This window comes from Fusarium mangiferae, assembly GCF_900044065.1.
Source record: "Fusarium mangiferae strain MRC7560 genome assembly, contig: FMAN_scaffold021, whole genome shotgun sequence".
In the NCBI taxonomy this organism is placed as follows: domain Eukaryota; kingdom Fungi; phylum Ascomycota; class Sordariomycetes; order Hypocreales; family Nectriaceae; genus Fusarium; species Fusarium mangiferae.
The window spans coordinates 219,244-243,110 of NW_024573941.1; the positions used below are offsets into that span (position 1 = coordinate 219,244).

Genomic DNA, 23,867 nt, shown 5'->3' on the forward strand with positions numbered 1-23,867 from the left:
ATTAAAGAAGCATGGTTAGCACCGTGGAGACGCAAGCCGAGAATGCCGAGGCGAGGTTGGACCCCTCTGTCATCTACCCCTACTAACCTTTTGTCCAGCGAACCGTCGTGTAAAATCAGCTGACCAGTCCAACATCTCAGATTTATTGTTCCCTTGTTCTTAGCTGCTGTATCTCTCTAGGTGAATAGATAAACAAGTCTTTATCAGAGTTGAGAATCATCAAAATCTTAGAGATTGTCATATATTCTACAGTACTGGACTTTCTGCCGGCACCATGAACTTTGAACTACCTTCAGACATACAGAGGTTTTTGTCTCGTCTTGACTCATTTATTCATGAAACAATTCTACCCTCACAGAAAAAGGACGACAACGATCGATTCTTCGATTACCGTCGGGAGGCTTCACGAACTCAGTGGCATAACCAAGGCTTGCCAACGGAAGAATGGGAGCGCTTGCTGCAACATACCAAGAAGCTTGCGGACAAGGCAGGCTTCTACCGCTTTGCATCTCCCCAGGAGTTTGGTGGCTCCGGGGAGCGATCGCTGAACCTGTATATGTGCGCTACTCGGTACCATCTCTCATCTAATCCCGTGTACGGCGGCGGTGTGAGTCTGGCAAACGACTTGCAGAGCGAGCACAGCGTTGTTGGAAATATGCCGTTTGTCATTTTGATTTATCACTACGGCACTGAGCAGCAGAAGAAAGATCTGATTCCTGCTAGCATCAACGGAGAGATGCGTGCTACTTTCGGGTTGACTGAGATAAACCATGGGTCAGATGCAACACATATGGAGACAACAGCTGAAGCCGTCATTCTTCCCTCGGGCCAATCAGGCTATAAAGTCAACGGAAACAAGAAGTGGCAGACGGGTATGCATCATGCTAACTACTGTGTCGTGTTCGCTAGAACGTCTGGCAAAGTGGGAGATGCCACCGGTATCACAGCATTCTTGGTACCTCGGAATTCACCCGGCGTCACAGTCGCATCGTATGAGTGGACTCTCAACATGCCGACCGACCACGCCACGGTTCTCTTCAAGGACGTCTTAGTCCCAGCGTCAGCCATCCTCGGCCCTCGCGATCACGGCCTAGCCATCGCTCAAACCTTCACGCACGAGAACAGAATCAGACAGGCTGCTTCAAGCTGCGGTGCCGCACGATACTGCATCCAAAAAAGCGTCGAATATGCCAACAACCGCAAGGTCTTTGGAAAGCCTCTCTCTATCAACCAAGCTATACAATGGCCCCTCGTCGAGCTCTCAACTCAAGAGGAGATGCTCAGACTGCTCATCTTGCGCACTGCAACAGAGATGGATCAAGTAACGACTGAAGCTAAGGCAGACGGCAAGGCTCCTTGGGTTGTCATTGAGAAGAAGCTAGGGCATAAGATAGGTATGTGTAATTACTACGCAAATCGATTGGCTTGTGAGGCAGCGGACCGCGCGATGCAGATACATGGTGGAGATGGGTACTCCAGGCATTATCCTTTTGAACACATCTGGCGTCACTTTAGACGATATCGTATTACAGAGGGGACTGAGGAGGTTCAGATGCGTAAGATTGCTGCTTATTTGTTTGGATATAAGAACACTGGTGAGCCCTTGGAAAAGACCGAGGGGCCAAAGCTGTGAAATGGCAAAAGGGAGTAAATATCAAAAGCTCTGAGTGTGGATCCACTGCGGAGGTTCCTGTCATAGTTAGTTAATACATTGTTCTATTCTATTTCCCAGAGTCCACTCTGCTGCAGGCAGCTGGATGCCTTGGTCTTCGTGTTGTTGTTATTAGTTGTGCTATATAGTCCCAACTGCATGAAGAACCTACCAAGGGGAAGCAAGGAAGACTAAGAACTTCGTGGCCAAGTCATAGAAACATCCAAATGATGTAGTATAAGTTTAGCGTGAAAGCCTTTTGTTGAGTCTAGTTTGACACCCATTATCAGGGTCCGATATTTTCTTACTCCCCGAGGCTTGCCTCGGCCTCTTGTCTGGGAACATAAGTCACCACAAGCTGCGAAATTGTTAGTGGGGGCCGAGTCAAGTCATAACACCCGAACAAGCTGCCACTCTTTAATTATCTGTCTTCCTCGAGTCAGCGATTGTTATCAGCCATATCTGTACACTAATGGTTGTCATTCCAAGCCAAACGCGCCGCCGCGTTTTGAATCTGTACGGGCTAGAGTAGCCAAACATAGCACCGCTATGGTTCCATCAGAACCATGCCACAACCCAATTTAAGACTGATTCCATACAACAACGGCCAGACGAAAGCCGTGATCCGCACCATATATCAGGCCCCCTTGCCTCAAATGACGAAACGCAATGTCAAAAGGCGTCGAGCCTCGATAGCGTGTCTTCCTTGCAGGAAGCGCAAAGTAAGGTGCGATGTAACTGAGAGCGGAGGCGCGTGCCGAAATTGCCGGTTAGACGGTCAGAAGTGCGTGGTTGAATCCAAGAGGTCTGGTGGGTAAGTGAAATCCTGTGAGATATTGGGAGGATCTTCTAATATCTGGATGAAGGCCGAAGAGGGCGATGCGCCTAGGGATGAGGGACGAAGACGAACATTCTGCTGAAACCTATCGACCCATTTCGCCGTCATATTGGTTGGACCCTGACCAACCTGACGATAAAGGCACTACGAGGTGTCCCGCCCTTTCGACAGTAGATGCATACGCTACGCCAGAGACAGAGATAGAACTCGGTGTTTCTCCCCGTGGCTGTAGCAGCATATCATCCTTTCTACAAAAGGATGACTCGTCCAATCCGCCGAAACGCATCCCGAGACTATCGACCGATGATGAACGAGAACTGTGGAGCGACAAGCATGTTACAATTCAATTCCGAACCAGGGCATGCAACGCAGAATGCAGCCTTCCCTGGACCACAGGAGGCTTTGTTCTCTTCCCATTCTATCACTTTATTCGCCCTTCGTCACTGAAAGAGACAGATACAGAAGTGGCCAAGCTGCTGGAACAGCGTGGATGCCTCCACGTGCCTGCCAAGCACATACTAGATGAGTTCATGGAGAAATACTTTTCGTATTTCCATCCGCTGGTTCCTATCCTAGACGAGCAAAGGTTCTGGGTGTCGTACGGTGAGCAAGGCGAGACCAACGGGGATCTGTCTCTGTTTGTGCTGCAGGCGATGCTCTTTGTGTCCAGCCCGGTATGGCTTCATGAAATGCTTGGATCCATCTTTAGCTTGCACTGACTGGTTGTCAAGTATGTTCCTCTGAAAACTCTCATCGGTCTTGGTTTCCGAACTGTCCAAGAAGCCCAGGACGAGTTCTATATACGGGCTACGGTACTCAGCCCCTGCCAACATCCTATCCTGTATAGTCTGGCTGACAATCTGGCTTACAGACGCTATTCGACCTTCAATCTACCCTGAGTGACCAAGATAGAGCTCAAGGAGCCATGATGTTGACATACCGGACGGTAAGCTTCATGGACAAGAAACCGTTATACTGGCTCAGTATCTCTATCCACTATGCCAAGAGTGCCGGTGCTCATCGACATCAGGAGAATCAGGATACGCGTGAGGGAACGCTGCTCAAACGTCTGTGGTGGTGCTGTATCCTTCGCGATCAAATCTTGGCTTTGGCGCTTCACCAGTCACCGCTCGTGAATCGGAGTGCACTCGAGACCAGCTGCCCTGCGCTGTCAGTTGCCGACTTTACTCACGAGATTAGGACATCTCGAGTGTATGAACACGTCGACAAACAAATTATAGTGCGGATTGCTATCGTTCTTTGCGAATTCAGCGATATACTCGGTGATATACTTCTGTTGTCTCCTTTGGTAAAAGAACGTGGGTTCTGCCGTGACGAAATTGGGGATCATATTTCGAGGCTTGATGTCTGGTATGATGAGACGTATGCCACCTTCCGGTTGCCAACACTCATGACTGGAGCTCACGAATCACTTACTCTGTTTTCAAACATTCTTTGCACTTACTACCAGTGGGTTATTCCCCGACGCTTCTGTGTAGCACTCAGTAGGCAGCTAACAAGCATTGTATTACAGCGCTGCGAAAGCGCTGATCTACAACCACACGATACTGAGTACAGGTCTGTTCGACGGGAACCTACCTAACGATCTCCCAGATGCAAGGGCTATAGCACACACGAATCTCGGCTGCTGCTTCCGGAGTATCACAGAGAACATAATAGAACTGAAGGATTTAGGATTAGTCCAATACCTTCCAATTACCTTGTGAGTAGCAACACGATACTTGATGAACGAGGTTCGGCACTGATCTCATTTGCACCGCAGTATAAACTTTTCGGCGGCTCCATTAATCTGGTACTTGCTACAATCGCATATACAAAATTCAGACGTCGAGACGCAGCGGGACCTGGATGCCCAATTTGATGTCATGACCCAATTCAGTTGTCTTTACCGGAACGCCGAAAGCACCATAAACTACATCAAGAGCATTGTGGAACATATCAAGATCAGTCTGCCGCCACCAACTAACGATTTCTATTCCAATCTTGTAGATGGAGATGGAGACCGGTATAGCACGTTATCTGATGAATCTTGGAGCAGCAGGACTTGGATAGACATGCTCCTCAAAGATCCTCGGAGGTACCTCCGTATTGCGTTGGCGGTAGAATTCTCGCTTGCTCGCGGCCGATGCCCAGCCGAAGACGACTTCCCGCTATGGCTCAGCGACCATCAACAACACAAAGATGAACTATGCTTGCATTCCTGTTCATCTCGAAAAGGCTCAGATTTAGACTCGGGCTTCTTCAGCGAAGCCGTTGGCGACTTTGTCTACGAGGACCAGGAGGCGTCGGTCTCGTGATGCACGATGGAACCCACGAAACGTCACTTCACCAATCGAGCTAGCTAAAGGGGATCGCTGCCGGCAGTTGCATCTTCAGTTAGAAGTCCGGGCGTTCCAATGACTTCACATGACCCCAGCTTCATTTTGTTTGTTTGTTCGGCCCTCGGCTACTAAAAGTCTCCCATGTCATTGGTCTCCGTCTGGAGTGAGGGGTTAGAATGATTTGACCTAACTAGGCCCTGTTCTAGACCAAGTGGTAAACAGAAGAGGCAAGATCAACAAGTAGTCCTTATGCCGTTCCGGGTGTAATTACAGTGGCTTTCTTAGTGGTCAATTTGGTAACAAGGATGTCTTTTGTTGTCTTCATAGTAAACACATTTTTGCATTTTATTGTGCTACATGCTGACCACTCGACTGTTCCAGGATGGATTGAAATCAACCTCGATTGAGACTCTGGCAACCGCTTACACCAAAGAACTACTGCTGGTTTGCCTGGCCGTTGCTGTCTATCGGGGGGGCAGAAAAGCTGTCTTGAACGCGGGGAAAATGGGCCATCGCCATTCCTCTTGAAGCTAGAAACGCGGGGCCCCGCGTATCAGAGGGTTTGTGCTAAATTAGGGCGATTAGCAGGCCAGCTCTAACTTCCAAGAACCAGGTCCAAGGATGGCGACCTGTTATCCAATCATGGCAGGGTTATCATAAGCTTATAGGTGCTCCCCTTCCAAATCAAGCCCCTGGAGTCCCCCCCGATTTCTGATGTCCACTTTGCTCCGAACTCATCATACGCAGCCGAGCTCTTTTGCAAGAACCTACCCAGAAATATCACCAGCATACCTTCTTGTCGCCGTCGCATAGATGCATTCCCAATCTCCCCCGTCTCATCCCAATGGTGACTCGTCCAACCGGGTAACAGCATCGTCAGCCAAACGAAGCGCCCTTGGCGACGGCCAGCGCCCATGGAAGCGACGCTCCTCCAAGGCCTGCCTATCATGCCGAAACCGCAAAGTCCGATGCGACGTCACCGATGGGGGCATTCCATGTACGAATTGCCGCCTTGACAGCATCAATTGTGTCCTCAAAGAGTCCAATCGGGGTCGGAGACCTGCTGCTGCCTCTTGTCAACGTCGCCGCAACTTCAATCCGCCCGCTGCTACAGACCGCTCCTCCGGCTCACCTCGACCGACATTTGCTACTTCGCGTTCAGCTGTGGCGGTTACTGAGTCCCTTGAGCCAGAAGAGTTTTCCGAGCCCGACGAACATGATGATCCCGAAGCTGAGCCAGCGAATGAGCAAGTGAATGAGGATATCCGGCCTCATCCCCAACAAGTCAATCCCGCCCAAATTTCTGAGCTGGGTATGTTTTCTTGTGTATATCTATCCATTCCTAGAACCAACCTAACTGATCATCCCAAGACCAGCAACAGCAGCAAACCGATGGAGAGCTCATGGATGAAATCCACGTTCAGATACAAGCCGACCAGCCGTTAAACAGCCGACCCCCAGCGCCTATGGAATCTGTCAACCTCGACGCTCCCTTCGAATATGTAGACGAAATTGGAACGTCTAGCGGACCTCTTCCGCCGATCCAGCCGGATAGAGTCACAACATCTTTACCAGCCTTTATCCGACCCCCTCCTCAGCACCTAGATAGTAGAGATATGTACTATTTATCACATAAACTGTGTTTGTCGATTCCAGATCCAGAATTCAGGGATGAACTCCTACGTGTTTACGCCACAGTGGTTCATTCCTTCTTACCCATTTTCGACATCGAAGAATATGCTGGCTCCATCCTTCACAACAACGGCCGTAACCCCATCAGCCTTCTGCTATTCCAAGCAGTTAATTTTGTCAGTGTCACTTTCGTGGATATCAAAATGTTAAATTCGAGAGGTTATGCTTCGCGGATAGCTGCTAGAAGAGACTTTTACGACCGCGTGAGGATTCTCTACAGTTTGAACTATGAGTCAGATCGGATGACCCTGATTCAGTCCCTTCTGCTGTTGAGCCATTGGTATGACGGACCAGACGACGACAAGGATACGTGGCACTGGATGGGTATCGCCTTGACAAACGCCCAGGTCGGGGGGCTCCATAGAGATCCTGAGCATCTGAAGATATCGCAGGAGGAGAAGAAGCTTCGTCGCAGGTTATGGTGGTGCTGTTTGATGAGGGATCGCTTACTGGCCCTCGGAATACGGAACCCGCCACGTCTAAGAGACGATGAGTACAATGTCAAGCCGCTCACCTTGGACGACTTTGACTTGAGCTCGCCGTCTACAAACCTGGATGCGCTCTTCCACCGGTCAAAGTCCCCATACCCGAACTCGGAAAAGCGACAAAGTCTTGCTTCGATGTGCATCGAGCTAAGTAATTTATGTGTTTACATTGGCCGCACTCTCAACACCCTGTACACAGTCATGGGTAATTACCTCGGAGGTGTTGAGTACAGTCAGCAATCGACAACTTGGCCTCATAGATCCGAAGAGCAGGCTAAGTCACTTGCTGAACGCAGCACCGAGCTCAAGACTTGGTTAGAGAATCAGAACATCCACTCTCGATACACAGCCAAGTCTGCATCTCAGCCATCTGAGACTAATACCGCCAATGGCTTACAAGTTGATGAGATACTGCGGCTTCACCAAGCCCAGCTTCGCTTGATTTACCTGACCGCACTGGGTGCTCTCCACCGGCCCCAGGTCTTCTGTTACGGCCCCAACAGTAACGGCAGTGCTGTATCTAGAGGAAATGTGACCGACACGGCAGTCGAGATGACCAAATTGGCCTTCAATCTACAGCGAGATAACCAACTACGCTTCCTACCGACCCTTTCAGTTCCAGCCTATCTTGCTGTCACCCTCGTGCATCTTTTTAACACCTGCTCCGACGAAGAAGAGGCGCGGAGTCTCAGTCTCGGACGCCTCTACCAGTGCGTAAGCGTCCTTCAACAGTTGCAAGAAATGTACACGTCTGCAGACTATGCGATGCAGTTTCTCAACTCGATACTAAAGAATACCGGTCTTCACGTCCCTTGGACTTTACCGACTGGCGGTAGTAGATTTGGAGAACGTGACAGCACGGCTTGTAAGCCTCGGCTCGATATGGGGCCTAGCGCCGTCGCGGCAAGCTGTATGTATCCAAGTCCGAGTACCTCGGGTAACTGGAACCAAGACTCTGCGTCGGATGAGCTAGCCGCAGGTGATGATAGCACCCAAGCGGCTGCTGTGGTCCAAGAGCCACGAGCGCCGTTCGCCTTTCCAAATCTGGTGATGGAAAGCTGGAATGCTACCGACATGAGCGACCTTTTGGCCGGGTCGCCGTTTCCAGGATCTTGGTGTGACGTTGAGACACTACTACCGACTCTGCTCAACACTGAAGTAGATGCAGAGGGTTTAATGACTGCGCACTTGTCTGCTTCAATGTAACATGCTGTTTCTCTATTAATACTATTGGACTATGTCTAAACGCTATGCTTGCGGGTCATTGAACTTGTAGACTGGCAAGAAACCATCTCATGGTAATGACTCTGAAAGTGAACCCAACTCAAAGCTTGGAACTCACTACACGGAAGAAGCATGTTTCTTGATCGACCGTATAGTCTCTTCCTTTCTCCCAGCCCATCCAGGCCTTCAATACCTCCTCTGCGCCGTGACCTGCACTTAAACGTTTCCCTGTCCACTGCGAGTCCACGGGTCTGGCTGGCGAAGCACTCAGATGCACTATTGGTCGCTGTTCGTATCCTGCCTGTTCCATCTCCTTGTGCTCCAGAACAGGAGCGACACAGGCATCCAAGCTGGCGAATGTCTGTTCCCATTCCTTGCGTGTTTTCTCCCTGAACCTGCTGGCAAATGACTCTCGCATGCGTGGCCATGAACGCTTGTCCTCGCGCCGTTGACCAGGACCGAGAATGTCGTCGTTTGTCAATCCCAGACCTTGGAGAAGATTTGAGAAGAATTGAGGTTCCAATGCGCCCACTGACATATACTTTGCTCGATCTTTACACTCGTAACATTGGTAGTAAGGGCAGCCGCCATCCAATAAATTAGTTCCCCTTTCCCCGCTCCAAGCAGGTTCTTTAGACCTCAGGCGAGGAATAGTCCCAATATATGAGGCGCCGTCAACCATACTCGCCTCCACTACCTGACCTTTTCCCGTAAAGACTCGGTGATAAAGGGCCATGAGAACGCCCGCAAAGGCCACAAGTCCTCCGCCTGAATAGTCTGCGAGTAGGTTTCCAGGCGGCGATGGTGGTAACTCACCGCTTCCGAGCATACTCAACAACCCTGCGACAGCCAGGTAGTTGATGTCATGCCCAGCCATGTCCTTATACGGGCCATCGCGACGGAAACCGGTGATGCGCACCACGATGAGACGGGGGTTGGAGACGAGAAGAACAGAACTGGGACATAAACCCAGTCTTTCGAGAACCCCAGGTCGAAACGGGTCAATCAAAATGTCGGCCTTATCGAGAAGGTCTTTGAGGAGGCGGATACAATCTTTGTTCTTGAGATCTAAGATAATAGAGGACTTATGGGATGTCAGAATATCCTGGTTTTCGGAGACACCTGCGCGATCGACTCGTAGAACCGAGGCTCCGTATAAAGAGAGAAGCTGCCCACAGAAGGGACCTAGGAGGAAACACGTATCCAGTCAGGATCAACTGCAGGTACGTTGATATTTGAGATGCGCGAAAACTCAACGGACATTACTTACCTGGAGCAAGGCCTGCAAGTTCCACAACTCGCAGGTCTCTCAGAGGCGGCGCGGATTCCATATGAAGGGCGTTGCGCTTGACTTCGTGCAAATAAACAAAGGTCTTGGTTATGTTGGGCTGTAATATTCATATGTCTATTTCTTTAACGTCACACTTCGTAGGTGCATCCGATTAGAAAGTTTAACTGCAAAAGTATGGCCATCGACGGTGAAGAACGAGCAGTGTTAACGGTAATACGTATCAACACTAGTTGACTGGCTCAGGATGCATAAACATTGGTGAGAGCCCGAGGGTACCAGCTTGAAACTATCGGCGAAATTGCCGAGGAACATGGTTATACAGCTAAAATTCATGAATAAAAGAACAAACGTGTCAAGCAAAATAGCTTCCAAGACAAGACCGTATTAGTGCATTTCATCTTCAAGAGACTAACCTCACTACTACAAGTCGAAATGGCACAAATTGGCCCACTACGACAAGACATCGTCGAATATATTCGACAAAGTTGCCAAGAAGAGGATCTCCATCCTCCAGTTCCAAGAGAATATGGAGATATCCCTGTCTCATATGAATCTATAACTAAACAATGGCTGACCGCGACTTTGGCCCGGGACGCTTTCGCATCAACTGTCAAGAGCTTCAGGCTAGGTCCAAAAGATAACGGGTCAGCAAATCGACGCCGCATCGAGATCGAATGGGATGGCCCTCGAGCACCAGAGCTCCCCACTTCGGTCTTCTGCAAGGCAGCTCACTCGGCGGAAAATCGTATTGTCCTAGCTGCAGGGGGCACTTACAGTGAGGTCTTCTTCTACAATCACATACGACCTCAGCTCAATATCGAAGCGCCATGGGCGTATTTTGCCGGTTACAACCCAAAGTCATGGGCTGCCATGGTGATCTTAAAAGACATGGGTGGTGAGACCACGTTCTGCAATTACAAGACCAGCTTGACCAAGTCTCAGTTCGCCGAGCAGGTTCAAATGTTGGCAAAGTTACATGGGCAGTACTATCAATCTCAGAATTCTGACTTTGAGCGGTTGCTCCACTATAAAGACCGGATCAGTAACCTCATAGCGGTTGGGCTTGAGAACATGTGCGTCAATGGATTCAGGGCTGCAGAGTCAGTAATTCCCTCGCGCCTATTTGCGAGACAAAATGAAATTTGGCCTTGCACGCTCAAGTCAGTTGAGCGCAATGCTGCGCTTCCGCCGACGGTGGTTCATGGGGATGTCCATCTTGGTATGTGTCTCCAATCCAGCCCTGCCAGCTGTTGCGATAGACTCTAACGTGATTTTCTTCCGTAAGGTAATTGGTATATAACACCCAATGGACAAATGGGCTTGACAGACTGGCAGACAGTAGCCAGAGGACACTGGTCCCGTGACCTCGCGTACGTCCTTAGTACAGCTGTAGGTGTCGAGAAGCGTCGCCAGTGGGAGCATGAAATGGTTAAGATGTATGTGTCAGAGCTCGGGAAGCATGGGGGTCCCAAGCTTAATGCCCAGGAAGTATGGCTTGAACTGCGAAGACAGTTATTCGGTGTACTAGCTTACTGGACGCTTACTCTTACGCCCGGTGAGAATCTGCCTGACATGCAGACGGAAGAGGCGTGCCTATGTTTTATTGGGCGCATATGTACAATGATGGACGATCACGATGTGCTTGACGCTTTTTGATATTGAATTTCAAGTTTTGGGCGAATTCGAAGATAGATGAAGACAAACTGATACAAGAATGAGTCATAATATCCCTATCCCAAGAACACAAGCCCACCACACGATCTGTACAGCTCATGCCGCCTGGCTAGGCCTCATTTTACTCTGCCTAGGATCAAAAACCACGACTTCAGCATTTTGCTGGTATCGCAGGTTCATATACCCAGTATAGCTCTATAGCGATTTTCGTTGGCCTTTTTTGCAGCGGTGATGTTAGGTGCGATCATCTCGAAGCCATGAGGTAAGCCTGGATACACATGTAGCTCCGTAGGGATGTTCTCGGCCAGTAGTTTTGTAGCGTATTTGATATTCTCTTGCAGGAAGATATCAAGGCCTCCAACATCGATGTATGTAGGTGGAAGACCAGCTAGACTTGGAGCCCGAGCAGGAGCTGAATAATAGGAGATGCAAGCTTCGGGTTTCCCGGCCTCGTCACCCAGAAGCGCACTCCAAGCCGTTGCGTTATCTGTAGTCTTCCAAAATGCAAGAGGTTCCATCGCTTCCTTGGCAACTATGTTGCGGTCATCGATCATTGGATAGACGAGGATCTGTTTCGCCAGACCCGGATTTAATCTTTTATCTCGAGCCATAAGCGCGACACCAGCAGCGATGCCACCGCCTGCGCTCTCGCCAAATACACCGATTCTGCTCGGGTTGATATTGAATTGCTTTGCTTTACTATGTAGCCAGAGGAGAGCTGCGTAGCCGTCCTGGACGGGAATGGTACCCTTGAACTCCGGGGCCAGCCGGTAGTTAACGCTGAACACAGGCACTGATGTCATGCTGACCAACTGTGCCAGTGGTTTTGCTTGAATCTCGGCTGATCCTAGGATCATTCCTCCTCCATGGAAGTGAAGTAGACATGGCCCTAGATCGGCTCGAGCAACGCTTGGCGTTAGAGCTAGAACGGATATAGTGTAACCATCAGGAGTTTCAACTTGATAAGACGTTTGATCCACGTCTGGAAAGGTATCTAACCTTTCGAAGAGTACCCTCATTCCAGCTTCTCGTGCCTCCCTTCCAGCCTTGATATTATCCAGGCAAAGAGGCTCTCGCTTGGACAGTGTGTGAACGAGTGGCTTCAAGACGGCCCAAAATTCGGGGTCATATTGAAGAGTCATTGAGTTCAAAAGTAATGGTAGATTTATCTTGAATTCTGAAGAGTTGCGATGCTTTTTGGACGAGATGCTTTTATCTGGCGAAAATATGCGACAAAGTTGTTGAGGCAATTCTACAGCTTTGTGGTGCGCTCTGTTCATCTGTGGTGATTAAAAGGTTCATGACAGGGGGAATATGGAAGCAAGACTGTAGTCCAGAATCCGTACTATGTTGTCGGCATGTTGGCGTGAGGTTGCCGAGGTGTTTCCCAGACTTAAGTCAGTTAACAGCAGATAGCCTTGCCATTACTTGTTTCAATCTATACCGGCTTCTGGAACTTGATCTTCGAGATATGTTAGATATTTAAAGGCTCCTTTGATGGAATCTTAGGCTTGGAAAGGGCTATGTAAATATCTAAAGCTTGGTTTGTCCTGTTTGCTGATCCTTCAACGACTTTATACGGCGCAGAGCTGCCTCAATAGCCTGCCTTGTCTTGGAGAAGTACAGGTGGCTAAAGCTACTACTTGACTGTCCACTAATAGCCCTGGCTTGAATTCCATGGGCGATAGTGGCTCCCCGAAGGTGGTGAAAGATTATCGCAGTATCCCAGTCTTTACCTCGGTTATCTTGCCGCATGTCGAAACCCACAATTTCTGTATAGCGGGCCAGAAGTTCATCTGGGTCAGGAATACCCGACTTTGCTCGATTCTCTGGCTTGTATGGCGAGTCCTGGAGAGAAAGAGATGATTTTCCACTCTTGGTGTAGTCTGGGAAGAATGGACTGATGCAGAAGACGAGGTCCATGAGAGGATGGCCAATGGTGGAAAGTTCCCAATCGAGGATCGCAATGACCCTTGGCTCATCCGGGTGAAGGATCTATAGGAGGGCGCCGTCAGCAGTCCGTCTGTTTAGCTTTTGTGCAAGTTGAGTCATACCAAGTTGTCAAATTTGAAGTCTCCGTGAACAATGGCGTGTCGATCTAGCGGTAGATTCTCCTTGACGTATCTCACCACTTCATCGTACCTCTCATGGGCTCGGCCCAAAGGCCTTCCGGTTTCCGCATCCTTGACGGCAGCTTGCTGCGACTCAATGCGGCTCCAAGTAGCGCAGTGCCTAGTATAGAATCCCGTTTTCTTACCGTAACTGTCGAGCCCAATCTTGTCGGGATCAAGTGAGTGTAACCAAGCCAGAGTCTGGATAGCGGAGAACCATCTGACATACCATTAGCTCAATTTCAAGTATTCGAATTCATTAGTGGCACTGTGACATACGCCTGCCGTCTTTCATCTGGAGGAAGCTCTTTCATGTCCGAATCTGTGATGATCCTTCCCTTGACAAATTCCATAACCTGAGCAACTGCGTCAGAGCACATAGTCATCAGTCGGGCTTAATAAACCTACGTAGAACGGGGTGCCAATGATAGAGCTGTCATTGCACAATGTGAAAACCTTTGGAACTGGAAACCCTTCAACGGATCCCAAAGCTTTTAATACTCGAAACTCGCGATCTACCTGGTGGGCAACCGGGCTGATAGACTTTCCTATGGGCTTCTTTCTCAAGATATAGCGTGTTCCACTATGGTCTATTTGTTAGGCGGCGATTAAGATATTTCACATAGAGGGTCATAAGCAAAGAACTCACGCCGCGTCATCCAGGTAGTAAGTTGGATTACTTTGACCATATCCAATCTTTGATGTCGTCACTGGCAGTTTTAGGGTCGGAATTTCTCGTGTTGAGAATAAATAGCTTCCCAGGGCTTCGTTGTTGAGATCATGACGGCTACCAGTCTTGGTATCTTGATGTGACCCCATGATGGCCTAGAGTCCAGTTCAAAGGACGGTTAGAACGAATTGTCGAGTCGACACAGATGTTCTATATCTGTTTATAAGGTGAGCAGATATGGGGTCTGGAGCATAAGTGTGAATTTTTAATATCCAAGTGAGATGCTGAATCTCTCCGAGGCTGGACATGGAGTAATTGATTATTGGCCCATTACGTATTTTGGTTCTACGAAATATAGAAGGGCACCTAACAAGGTAATTGGAAGGTTCGTACTCATTGGCCCGAGGCATTCAAATTCCAGAACGCCACGTCACCTCGGGCTAGAGGTATGGACAATTCTACTGAGCCTTGTGGAAGTTTCATCTATAGAGAAATATGAGATTTTTACTCAGCAACGACGACTGCTTTTGAATCTTATCCTTAAGTATATTTCTGAAGACACCGTTTTGTGCATCAAACAGACACAGCTTTCACATCACCTCGATTTCGCATCATCCTTGCCCAAGCTAACCCCGCGGACGTCAAAGCCATGACAAGTGAAACTCAATCCAGCAAGGCGTACGTCCTTGGCGTCGGCATGACAAAATTCATCAAGCCCCGTGGTCTACGCCAGTATCCAGACTTGGGCTACGAAGCTGGCATCAAAGCCATGCTAGACGCCCAGATCAACTATGACGACGTTGAGCATGGCGTGGCCTGTTTTGCCTACGGCGATTCAACCTCGGGTCAGCGCGTGTTCTACCAATTTGGCATGTCATCCATTCCCATCATCAACACCAGCAATGCATGCGCCACTGGGTCCGTTGGCTTGTATCTGGCCCGTAGCCTGGTTCAGAGCGGGAAGGCTGACTGTGTGCTCGTGGTGGGATTCGAGAAAATGAATCCTGGGAGCCTTAAGAGCGTTTGGAGTGATAGACCCAGTTCTAGTGGTCGCTTTGCCGCCAAGATGCAAGAGTTGGCTGAGCCTTCAAATTCTCCTTTGACGGTGCAGTATTTTGCCAACGCCGGGCGAGAATACATGGCAAAGTAAGTTGCGCCAACTCACAAAGACTGTTCTTTTTACATGAACCCGAACTAACAAATATTTCTACCAGGTATGGGGCAAAGGAAGAAGACTTTGCGGAAATTGCCCGTGTTTCACACGAACATTCGCAACGCAATCCCTATGCCCAATTCCAGCAAGAATACACCCTCAAGGAAATCCAGGACTCGCCTACCATCCACTCGCCTCTCACCAAGCTGCAATGCAGCCCAACCAGCGACGGGGCGGCAGCGGCAGTCATAGTGTCGGACAGGTTCCTCGCCGCCCGGTCACACCTTAAAGGACAGGCTATTCTCATGGCTGGGCAAGCATTCTGCACTGACTCCCCCAAGACCTTCAGCAACAGCGCAATGGAGCTAGTCGGGTTTGACATGTCACAACGGGCTACCAAAGCAGCTTTGGCCGAAGCGGGCGTCACAGCGGATGACATTCGGGTCTGCGAATTGCACGACTGCTTCTCAGCAAACGAGCTGCTACTGCTTGATGCCCTCGGGTTCAGCGAGCCAGGAAAGGCGCACGAGATGGTCCGAAGAGGAGATATCACATATGGAGGTAAGATGGTGATCAATCCGTCTGGTGGTCTCATCTCTAAAGGCCATCCTATTGGAGCTACGGGATTGGCTCAATGTGCTGAGATGACATGGCAGCTTCGCGGGTGGGCCAATACACGACTTGCTGGTGAAACACGCGTAGCGCTGCAGCATAATCTCGGCCTCGGAGGCGCGGTAGTTGTCAATGTCTATAAGCGTGCGGATGGAGGTGTGAGCACCAAGGTTAGCGATGGTGAGGTGGCTAAACATAGCTGGCTCGGCTATAACCCTGCGGTAGAAGCCCGAGGGATAACCTCTGATGACGCCGATAAGGTGAGGAGCAAGAAATACAGGAATGATTTCGCTCTTGGGGAAACCGTTGATCGAATCCAAGCTGCTGCGAAGCTATGAGAGAAGGAGACGTTGACTGTGAATAGAGGATTCAAGCCATGTATTCACGCAAGATTTATCATCAATAGAGATACAGATACAGAGAGGGGTCTTGACTTGTAGAGTACATACTCGTGGAATGAGAATGAACAAGCCTGCAACTTAAATTGGCACTTTTCTACTTTGGGCTATCAGCTTGGGGAAGATGTCCACTACTGCAGGGATCCTCCATGTACCCCGGATTCCTGGGTCAGGCACATATTCCTGTCTGTCGAGACTAAGCCACATTGGGACTTGTCTGTCACCGAGGAGAGACGGATGTCCCCTCGGGTATCAAGATACAGCATGAGAAATCATCGTGAAGCCTAATTGAGGTTGCGGGGTAAATCAGGTCTGGAATACCCCTGGTTGAACTATAAATCAGCGACCCATCTGTGATACCACTCGCTTGCTGCATTGACATCTTTGTCAACTTTGTCGCTCACCGACTGACTATTCTCCGTCCTCAGCATCTTTTTCTGTATGAACATCTACACCATGAAGACATTTTTCACTTCCATCCTGCCAGTCTTGCCCCTAGCCACGGCCATGGCTATCAACGCCGATTATGGACCTCAGATGTTGAAACGCGCCAACGGCATTGTTGAGTACGCCAGAGCACCACTCCTCTCAACACCCTGCGAGACAGAGTTCCACCCTGACCAGATGGATATCGCTTGGGTGGAGCTCATCGCGGGAAACGCGATTCTGAGAGTCAACGTCACAAGCGGAGAGAAGAAGAAGTTTCCCCTCAAGAACCCCGTCGGCCTCCCCAGTGGTATGGAGTTTATGCCAGACGGGTATCTCTGGTTCTCCGAGGTAGCTGGGAACAGTATGGTGCGCTTGGATCCCAAAGACGGGAGCATGACCGAGTACCCATTCCCTTGGACCAATATCGCCGCCGTGGATAATCTCCCGGTTGGTATTCGCGTCACGATCGATGTCTCGGGGAATCGTGATCGTGGGGCTTGGTTCACGGCTGCTGGTCTGAATGCCATTGGCCGCATCGACATCGACACGTTTGAGTTCAGCCTCTATTCACTACCAAATCCGCTCTCGGTCCCTCTCATCATCCAGCCTGGTCCGGGTTCCACCATGGTCTTCTCAGAGATCGTTGGCAATCGAGTTGGCACAATTGACGTTCACACCAAGGAGATCAAAGAATACGAAATCCCTACACCTCTTTCTCTGGTCCAGGGCGTCGCCACAGATGAAGATGGGCTGATATGGTGGACCGGTACCCTTGGCGGGAACTTTGGAACGGTCGATGTCAAGACAGGAAAGGTGACCGAGATATTCATCAATGACATTCGTGCAGCAGGGAACGCCACCGTTGTTGGTAATCCTTTGAGCATTGGCTCCTCTGCTGCACTATCTTTGCCTGGGCCAGTCAGAGTTGGCACTGATGGCAAGGTCTACTTTGTGGAGGGAAACCTGGTCTTTTTGGGCAATCGTGTTGGGCAATACGATCCCAAGACGAAGAAACTGGTTGAGTACTTGACTCCAACGAGCTTGAGCGGTCCGTGTGATCTGAATAACCAGCATGGAGATGCTATCTTTTTTGCCGAGTTTACAGGCAATGGCTTGGGCCGTCTCCAATATTAGTAGTTTCGCCAGATCGAGTTCCCCTTCACACTCGCTCCAGTTACTTGAGCAGTAAATCAATGAATAATACTTGTTTTTCTTCAATTCCACACTCACTATGACGTATAGATCATGATTATGGAATCGCTTATAATGATATCGCTTCCAACAATCGGTAGTAGAAGATCGAATGACCCCTGGCAGTGTGAGACTCCATTCCGGCTCACATCAGTGCAAACACGTCTTTATCATAAGTTGGTAGAGCTACATGCACTCGATTATCTGAGCCGAGCACCTACAATCTAGTTGAATGAGGAGGTCGCGCTAGCCTAACAAGGCCTTCCTGGAAGCACGTAGCAGCCAATGTTCCATCGTGGCTCCAGATACGTGAAACCACCAGTCCTCTTTCATCACCCGCCCAAGGGCTTTCCATCTCAACCAACATCCAGTCATCAGTCCGCAGTTGATGCAAGTTGTGGAAGTACACAGTATGATCCATCGAAGCCGCCATAGTCACATGTCCTCCATCTTTAGAAGCTCCCTCATTATCCTCTAGCTCTTCCGATTCCAAAGGGTGCAACGTTCTTCTAGCGCCGTCCAACTCATTCGCCTGATGCCCTATAGTAGATGAACCGAGGTGATTGGATGTCGGATTGGAGAACCGAGAGGCGTTATGAGCTCTAAAGCAGGTGGCGAGAAAATAGTTGTCTGACATGTAAAGCAATGCCGCTGCATGGGCTTGATGATTGCTATGATGCTGGTCATTCTTAACATCCGCCGTATCCTCTGAGCTTCGGCTATTGTATGAGCGCCCATCCTCATTTTCGGCTGCCTTCAGTGGAGACATGGCAATACGTCCTCTAGCTCTGACCCATTGATAATATCGTTTGTCACTCGGTGAAGCAGAGTGGTTAATCCTACTGGCCAACCTCACACAATCACAAGGCTGATCCGGGCCAGCTTGACCTGCAGCTGATTGAACCAGAGGACTCGACGGGGGCTTCTCACCCTGAGGGTAAGACGCGGAATGCCGAAGGACACATTTGTCCTGTTGCAACACATGGCTCTTTACAAAGCTCGCTGTCGAATAAAATACAAGAATATCCCCCTGCGTAGCACGAATCATTCGCGTAGCAAAGCTTCTAGTATCACGGACTCGCTCCACCCGGTAAATGACAGAACTGTCCGGTTGAGCCGCTTTCAAGAAATGGCCGTGGATGCTATGTACCGTGAACTCGGTTGTCACGGTCTCATACCCCGCCAATAATGCTTGGGCCATGATTTGACCTCCGTACACGCCACGAGCCCATGGTGGGCAGATGAAATTACTTCCGCTGGTGAAACAATCATGTTCCGTTGAGGGCTGTATCGAAATAACTTGCTCAATATGAGATTTGTGGCGTTGGGGCCTTCCACTTTCGCTGCGGTCGGAGCTTTTTCCAAACATTCTGATGGTAGGTATATTATATTTGGTAATCTGGTAGCAAGATAAGATATATGTGAATATATGGAAGCATGAAATAACTATGACAAGTACTCCTCATCTTTCACATCAACTTCATGCCGCCGTAAATTATACGATTAGCATAAAATACTTGGTGTCTTGATTACCGTAGATGTCGGTACTGCTTAAAACCCGAGGTAACGCTAACGAAGCTAAGAGAAGATGTGTATTAGCGAGAAGCATCGAGGGTTTCCAAGCAAAGCACCGAGGAAATGAACAAGGCATCGCTTTCCGACTTTTCCAGTTCAGAAACTTTTGATATCTTTATAAAGGCATATGGAGTTACGCAATTTCAGTTTAGTAAGTGTTTGACATCAGGCTACAGCACAAGTATCATCAGAATGAAGCCTGACTTGTATCACAGCAAGACAAAATGCAAGTAGTAAAACCAAAACCAAGACTTTCAGAAATTGAAATGAATATCTATGGCCATTGAGTACACAGTCTCTTGGAATGCTGGAAAGAAATAAGATCCACAGGCTGTCTGTCCCCAAGAACCCTCTGTCAGCATGCCCAGGCGACGCGCTTCAAAGCGGGACGCCCTCGGGGCGAGGCTGTTGTCCGGCAGCCGTGCTAGGAGGTCCAAGCGGCTTATTCCCATACGGAGTAACGTCGATCCCCAACTCCTCCGCCTTGATGCGAAGAGCAAGTCGTGCCGAGTGGAAGCGGCAAAAGGCAAATTGATGAAACATGGCATACAGGCCCTTCTGGGGCAGCGGGCAGTAGTTGATAATGGAGTCTCCTTCTGGTCCCAAGAAGAATGCATTTCCTTTTTCCCAGCGCTCGTGACATTTCTTAGCCATGTCATCACCTAGAAGGGCCTGAATCGCGCTCTTGGAGTTCATGTATCCTGTAGCAAAGACGACTATGTCAGCCTTTTGGGTTGAGCCGTCTTTGTACTTCACACCGTCCTTGGTGAAATGCTCGATTTCCGAGTGTACGAGCTTGATCTTTCCATCTGCGATCAGCTTGCAGCATCCTGTATCCCAGTAGAAGCCGCCTTGATCAAAAGGGAACATTGAGTATGCGCCTCCGCCATGATAACCGTCGTGGAGGCGGTAGCCAACATCTCTTAGCGACTGTAGTAGATCTGCGTCGATTTCCCGCGCTATCTCCTGCCCCCGCGGCATGACCTCATACTCTACCGGGTATGAGTGCTTCAGAAAGTTGGCCTGGTCGAGGATATCGATGTCTTGACCTTCTCGCCGGCCTGTCTTCTCGCGGCTCTTCCAGAGGTGTCGGACACTCTTCTCCACAGACATGACGTGTGTTGCGCTCCTCTGGATCATGGTGACATCGCAGCCATTCTCGGTCAGCTCGAACGAGATATCATGGCCGGATGTTGCGGCACCCACGACGATGGCTCGCTTTCCTTTCCACTGAGGGTCCGTCCGATGATTTGATGAATGGGTCACTATGCCGCCGTTCTGGCGAAAGTCGTTCATGCCGGGTACCTCGGGGATGTTTGGCAGGGTTCCAGAGATACCTGTGGCAATCATCAAATGCCGTGGGTGAAGAGTGTGCTTAGTCCCATCTTGCCGTGTAACGGTCAAAGTCCATTTACCCTCCTTCTCGTCGTACACGGCAGACTTTCCGTCAAGACTTGAATTCGCCCAGATATTCAGGTCCATGATATTGGCATAATTCTTCAGGAACTTGGCCAGCTGCTGTGCTGGTAGAAACACAGGGAACCAGTGCGGAAATGGCAAACATGGCAGATGGTTGGTGAATGTTGGGCCATGCAAGGATAACGACGCGTAACGACTTGCCCAGCTACACCCTGGGCCATCACCCTTTTCTATGATGAGATGCGGTATCCCCAAAACTTTACAACGAGCCGCCATAGACAATCCAGTGTGTCCAGCACCGATGATAACCACAGTCGGCTGGAAACCCTCTTTGCCGGCCGTCTCATCGTCTCTCATCTGTTGGTAGGTCCGGCCTTTCCCAGATGGGTCTTTATACTTGCCAGGCTGATACCTCTCCTTGTCTCCATACTCTGCATCCCAGCCATGAACTGTCTCCATGGCGGTGCCTACACTGTAAATCATCCATGATTTGACATCAGCCAGATCAGTAGCCGTGCCAGTATTGGCCTTGAACGGGCTAAGACGGGCTACGCCGATGCCGGTGCCGTGAGTAAAGTCGAATTCGAAATGAAGAAGGATAAATGAGAGATCTGGTCCGAGTGTCTCCACCTTTGCAGGAGCGTGAGGATTCAGTCGAATACGAGTGATACCAGTCTTGGATAACCGCTCTTTCAGCATGGTGCCGATTTTCTCATGTCCTTGTAGAGTTCTGATATCCCATGTGAGAAGTTCGACGTCTTTCCAGTAGCCATTTTCGTGGATAACTGAGAGTATGTCATCCACGTCTTGGGCTTCTATGGCCTTGGCAAAGCCATGAATGAACTGCTGTGCGATCTTGGCGGGATCAACAGATCCGTAGTCTGCAGTGAACCCAAGTTCTGAGTCCGTTGGAAGTACTGCGCGCTTTATGTGGCCGTAGTATCCACAGGTTTGGGACAAAGGCACCCCAGCCCAGCCAACTCTGGTATCAGCATCGGGCGGCCGTATAGCTTCATCGTTATAGTCTTTGGTGTTTGTTTGAGGCATAATTGCTGATATGGACATCTCTCTTCTGTAAGCTGCTCAGTGATAAAAGTTGCATTGACTCTGGGTTGTGTAATATATCAGTATTCATGAGTTTTGTATGTGATAGACGCGACTCTCAGACTCGTATCGTTGTATGGTTGTACAGGCATCGAGGCCGGTGCCTCGGGCCGAGTCGGTGGATTGAGTCCTGCTTTGAAGGGTATGTCAGACCAGCGGGGTTTCGCACTCAGAGCATATCGCGGTAACATGGCTGATTTGCTTCGCGGCTTCGTGAATTGAACGAGCATTTTCTCCGATGCAGGCCTTGTTCTGTGATAGGGTTGAGGGGTCAAAAAGAGGCTTCAGCCTCAAGGCCTCAAAGGTAAAGAACACCAAAAAAACATATATGGGCGCAGGCCTTGTTCATATGTCTGATTAGACAAATAGACTTGGAAAGGTCAATTAATCCTCTTAACAGAACATCAAGGAATATATTGGTCATATGTGTCAATTTGTGATCTTGACCTTGGTGTTGGCTGAAGCCCTTTTTAAAATCAAAACCTTATCACAGCTCTTGACAGCAATACTTTACCCAAAACGTGATTCACTCTATTTATCTGTGAGCAAAATCGGATAACTACAACTGAATCATCGACAGGATCTACAAATAAAATATAGCTATTTCAGCTGTTAAATTTAAATAATGCGTCTATTCTAGGACCTTGGCTCGTTTGTCTTGAGCTCTAGAGCCTTAAATGCATTATATGTCCTTTCCTCGACCATCTCGCAACTCACTTTGCACTTCTCGTTACTATACTCCGGCCGTTCCTTGATCTTGAACCCATCATCGCCAGGTAAAATCTCAATAGCTTCACCGGATGTTTTGCAGTCCCCTAGCAAGCTCTCGAACGTTTTCACTAGACTCTCAATGGTGATCAAAAGGCCCTTTGCGTCGGCCTTGTCGTAGAAGTCACCAGTTGAGATACCGGTTTTAACGATTGTAGGACAAATTGCATTGAGCGTAATAGCTTCCTCTGGTAAGAGCTTTCCATGTGTCCGTACGAATCCAACTACTGCACTGCTAGTGTTAATATTTTTTTCCCCTTGCGGGTCAATTTCAGTGGCCTTACTGCTTCGCCGCGGTATAAATTGGCAGACTGGGAATGCAGTAGAAACCACAAGCTGAGGATACAACAACAACTGCACATTGATGTGAGATTCCAATTCCGGGTCCCGGGATAGATAAAGCTTACTCTTTCCACGGAAACCATACTTGCCAGACACTTGGGTTCTGAACTGTTGAATCGCAAGAGAGCATGTATACAGCGCCCCAGTAGCATTAACATCCAGGATAGCCAAATTCGGCTTAACAAAGCCAGACCCACCGGGTTGCCTGGGGTTCCAGGGTCTTTCAGTTATGCCCGCAATGGGGAAGACGTAATCCACCCTGCCAAGCCTCTCCACGGCGATCTCAAAGGCTTGCTTCTGAGACTCCCAGTCACCAACATCGGCCTCAACTGCCCACGCTACTTGACCTTTTGTGTTGAACTCTTGGCAGGCTCCCTCGGCGCCTTTGAGGTTTCGATCAGCTATGACGACTTTCATGCTGCAGGAATCAACTTAGCAACGTGTTTGGCAGGGGTTGAAAAATTGGCTTGTAGATATTCACCCCTTGTCGACGAGTGTCGCAGCAAGAAACCTGGCGATTCCACTAGCACCGCCTGAGGATAAGATATTAGCGGCTGAGATGATCTCTCTTCGCGCGTTCCAGTTGTTAGCGGACGCGTACCCGTGATGTAAGCTGTCTCAGTGCTGTATGACATGGTGAACTTTGTATAAGGGTGATATAAAATAATGGCTTCTCTATCGCTAGATGATTTATTAAGAATTAAATTCCTGTAAAGATTCCTAGGTTCAGTTTACAGGTCAAGGGCATAAACTGATTATATATATCGGCGCTTTGGTCGGGATGGTTACCGAGGCTCATGAGAATAGGGTAGGCAGAATCGCCTTGAGTTCAACAGACTCATGCCTCGGCAATATAGTAATTGCTATTTCTATTGATGGAATATGCGAGTCACTATAG

At 49.3% G+C, this 23,867-nt stretch overlaps 12 protein-coding genes across 12 annotated transcripts; 6 read left to right on the forward strand and 6 right to left on the reverse strand.

The window, feature by feature from the left end:
• Positions 1-274: 274 nt before the first annotated feature.
• Positions 275-1,633, forward strand: FMAN_09687 (uncharacterized protein; the record flags this gene model as incomplete). The annotated part of the gene is made up of 1 exon (XM_041825425.1): positions 275-1,633. One exon carries the CDS (start codon positions 275-277, stop codon positions 1,631-1,633), a length of 1,359 nt encoding a protein of 452 aa, XP_041690807.1.
• Positions 1,634-2,217: 584 nt separating this feature from the next.
• On the forward strand, positions 2,218-4,807 carry FMAN_09686 (uncharacterized protein; the record flags this gene model as incomplete). The annotated part of the gene is made up of 6 exons (XM_041825426.1): positions 2,218-2,465; positions 2,518-3,163; positions 3,221-3,301; positions 3,361-3,959; positions 4,024-4,212; positions 4,273-4,807. 6 exons carry the CDS (start codon positions 2,218-2,220, stop codon positions 4,805-4,807), a joined length of 2,298 nt encoding a protein of 765 aa, XP_041690808.1.
• An 837-nt stretch (positions 4,808-5,644) lies between these two features.
• Positions 5,645-8,214, forward strand: FMAN_09685 (uncharacterized protein; the record flags this gene model as incomplete). Its single annotated transcript, XM_041825427.1, has 2 exons — positions 5,645-6,143; positions 6,203-8,214. The coding sequence occupies 2 exons, from the start codon at positions 5,645-5,647 to the stop codon at positions 8,212-8,214; spliced, it is 2,511 nt and encodes an 836-aa protein (XP_041690809.1).
• A 118-nt stretch (positions 8,215-8,332) lies between these two features.
• FMAN_09684 (uncharacterized protein) lies at positions 8,333-9,563 on the reverse strand (the record flags this gene model as incomplete). The annotated part of the gene is made up of 3 exons (XM_041825428.1): positions 8,333-9,000; positions 9,049-9,417; positions 9,503-9,563. The coding sequence occupies 3 exons, from the start codon at positions 9,561-9,563 to the stop codon at positions 8,333-8,335; spliced, it is 1,098 nt and encodes a 365-aa protein (XP_041690810.1).
• A 392-nt stretch (positions 9,564-9,955) lies between these two features.
• Positions 9,956-11,179, forward strand: FMAN_09683 (uncharacterized protein; the record flags this gene model as incomplete). Its single annotated transcript, XM_041825429.1, has 2 exons — positions 9,956-10,742; positions 10,809-11,179. 2 exons carry the CDS (start codon positions 9,956-9,958, stop codon positions 11,177-11,179), a joined length of 1,158 nt encoding a protein of 385 aa, XP_041690811.1.
• Positions 11,180-11,373: 194 nt separating this feature from the next.
• Positions 11,374-12,339, reverse strand: FMAN_09682 (uncharacterized protein; the record flags this gene model as incomplete). Its single annotated transcript, XM_041825430.1, has 1 exon — positions 11,374-12,339. One exon carries the CDS (start codon positions 12,337-12,339, stop codon positions 11,374-11,376), a length of 966 nt encoding a protein of 321 aa, XP_041690812.1.
• A 391-nt stretch (positions 12,340-12,730) lies between these two features.
• On the reverse strand, positions 12,731-14,127 carry FMAN_09681 (uncharacterized protein; the record flags this gene model as incomplete). The annotated part of the gene is made up of 5 exons (XM_041825431.1): positions 12,731-13,192; positions 13,252-13,528; positions 13,588-13,664; positions 13,717-13,891; positions 13,958-14,127. 5 exons carry the CDS (start codon positions 14,125-14,127, stop codon positions 12,731-12,733), a joined length of 1,161 nt encoding a protein of 386 aa, XP_041690813.1.
• Positions 14,128-14,627: 500 nt separating this feature from the next.
• On the forward strand, positions 14,628-16,081 carry FMAN_09680 (putative acetyl-CoA acetyltransferase; the record flags this gene model as incomplete). The annotated part of the gene is made up of 2 exons (XM_041825432.1): positions 14,628-15,124; positions 15,193-16,081. The coding sequence occupies 2 exons, from the start codon at positions 14,628-14,630 to the stop codon at positions 16,079-16,081; spliced, it is 1,386 nt and encodes a 461-aa protein (XP_041690814.1).
• A 516-nt stretch (positions 16,082-16,597) lies between these two features.
• FMAN_09679 (uncharacterized protein) lies at positions 16,598-17,704 on the forward strand (the record flags this gene model as incomplete). Its single annotated transcript, XM_041825434.1, has 1 exon — positions 16,598-17,704. One exon carries the CDS (start codon positions 16,598-16,600, stop codon positions 17,702-17,704), a length of 1,107 nt encoding a protein of 368 aa, XP_041690815.1.
• Positions 17,705-17,978: 274 nt separating this feature from the next.
• FMAN_09678 (uncharacterized protein) lies at positions 17,979-18,962 on the reverse strand (the record flags this gene model as incomplete). The annotated part of the gene is made up of 1 exon (XM_041825435.1): positions 17,979-18,962. One exon carries the CDS (start codon positions 18,960-18,962, stop codon positions 17,979-17,981), a length of 984 nt encoding a protein of 327 aa, XP_041690816.1.
• Positions 18,963-19,714: 752 nt separating this feature from the next.
• On the reverse strand, positions 19,715-21,802 carry FMAN_09677 (uncharacterized protein; the record flags this gene model as incomplete). Its single annotated transcript, XM_041825436.1, has 1 exon — positions 19,715-21,802. One exon carries the CDS (start codon positions 21,800-21,802, stop codon positions 19,715-19,717), a length of 2,088 nt encoding a protein of 695 aa, XP_041690817.1.
• A 693-nt stretch (positions 21,803-22,495) lies between these two features.
• On the reverse strand, positions 22,496-23,604 carry FMAN_09676 (uncharacterized protein; the record flags this gene model as incomplete). Its single annotated transcript, XM_041825437.1, has 2 exons — positions 22,496-23,400; positions 23,451-23,604. 2 exons carry the CDS (start codon positions 23,602-23,604, stop codon positions 22,496-22,498), a joined length of 1,059 nt encoding a protein of 352 aa, XP_041690818.1.
• Between the last annotated feature and the right edge of the window lie 263 nt (positions 23,605-23,867).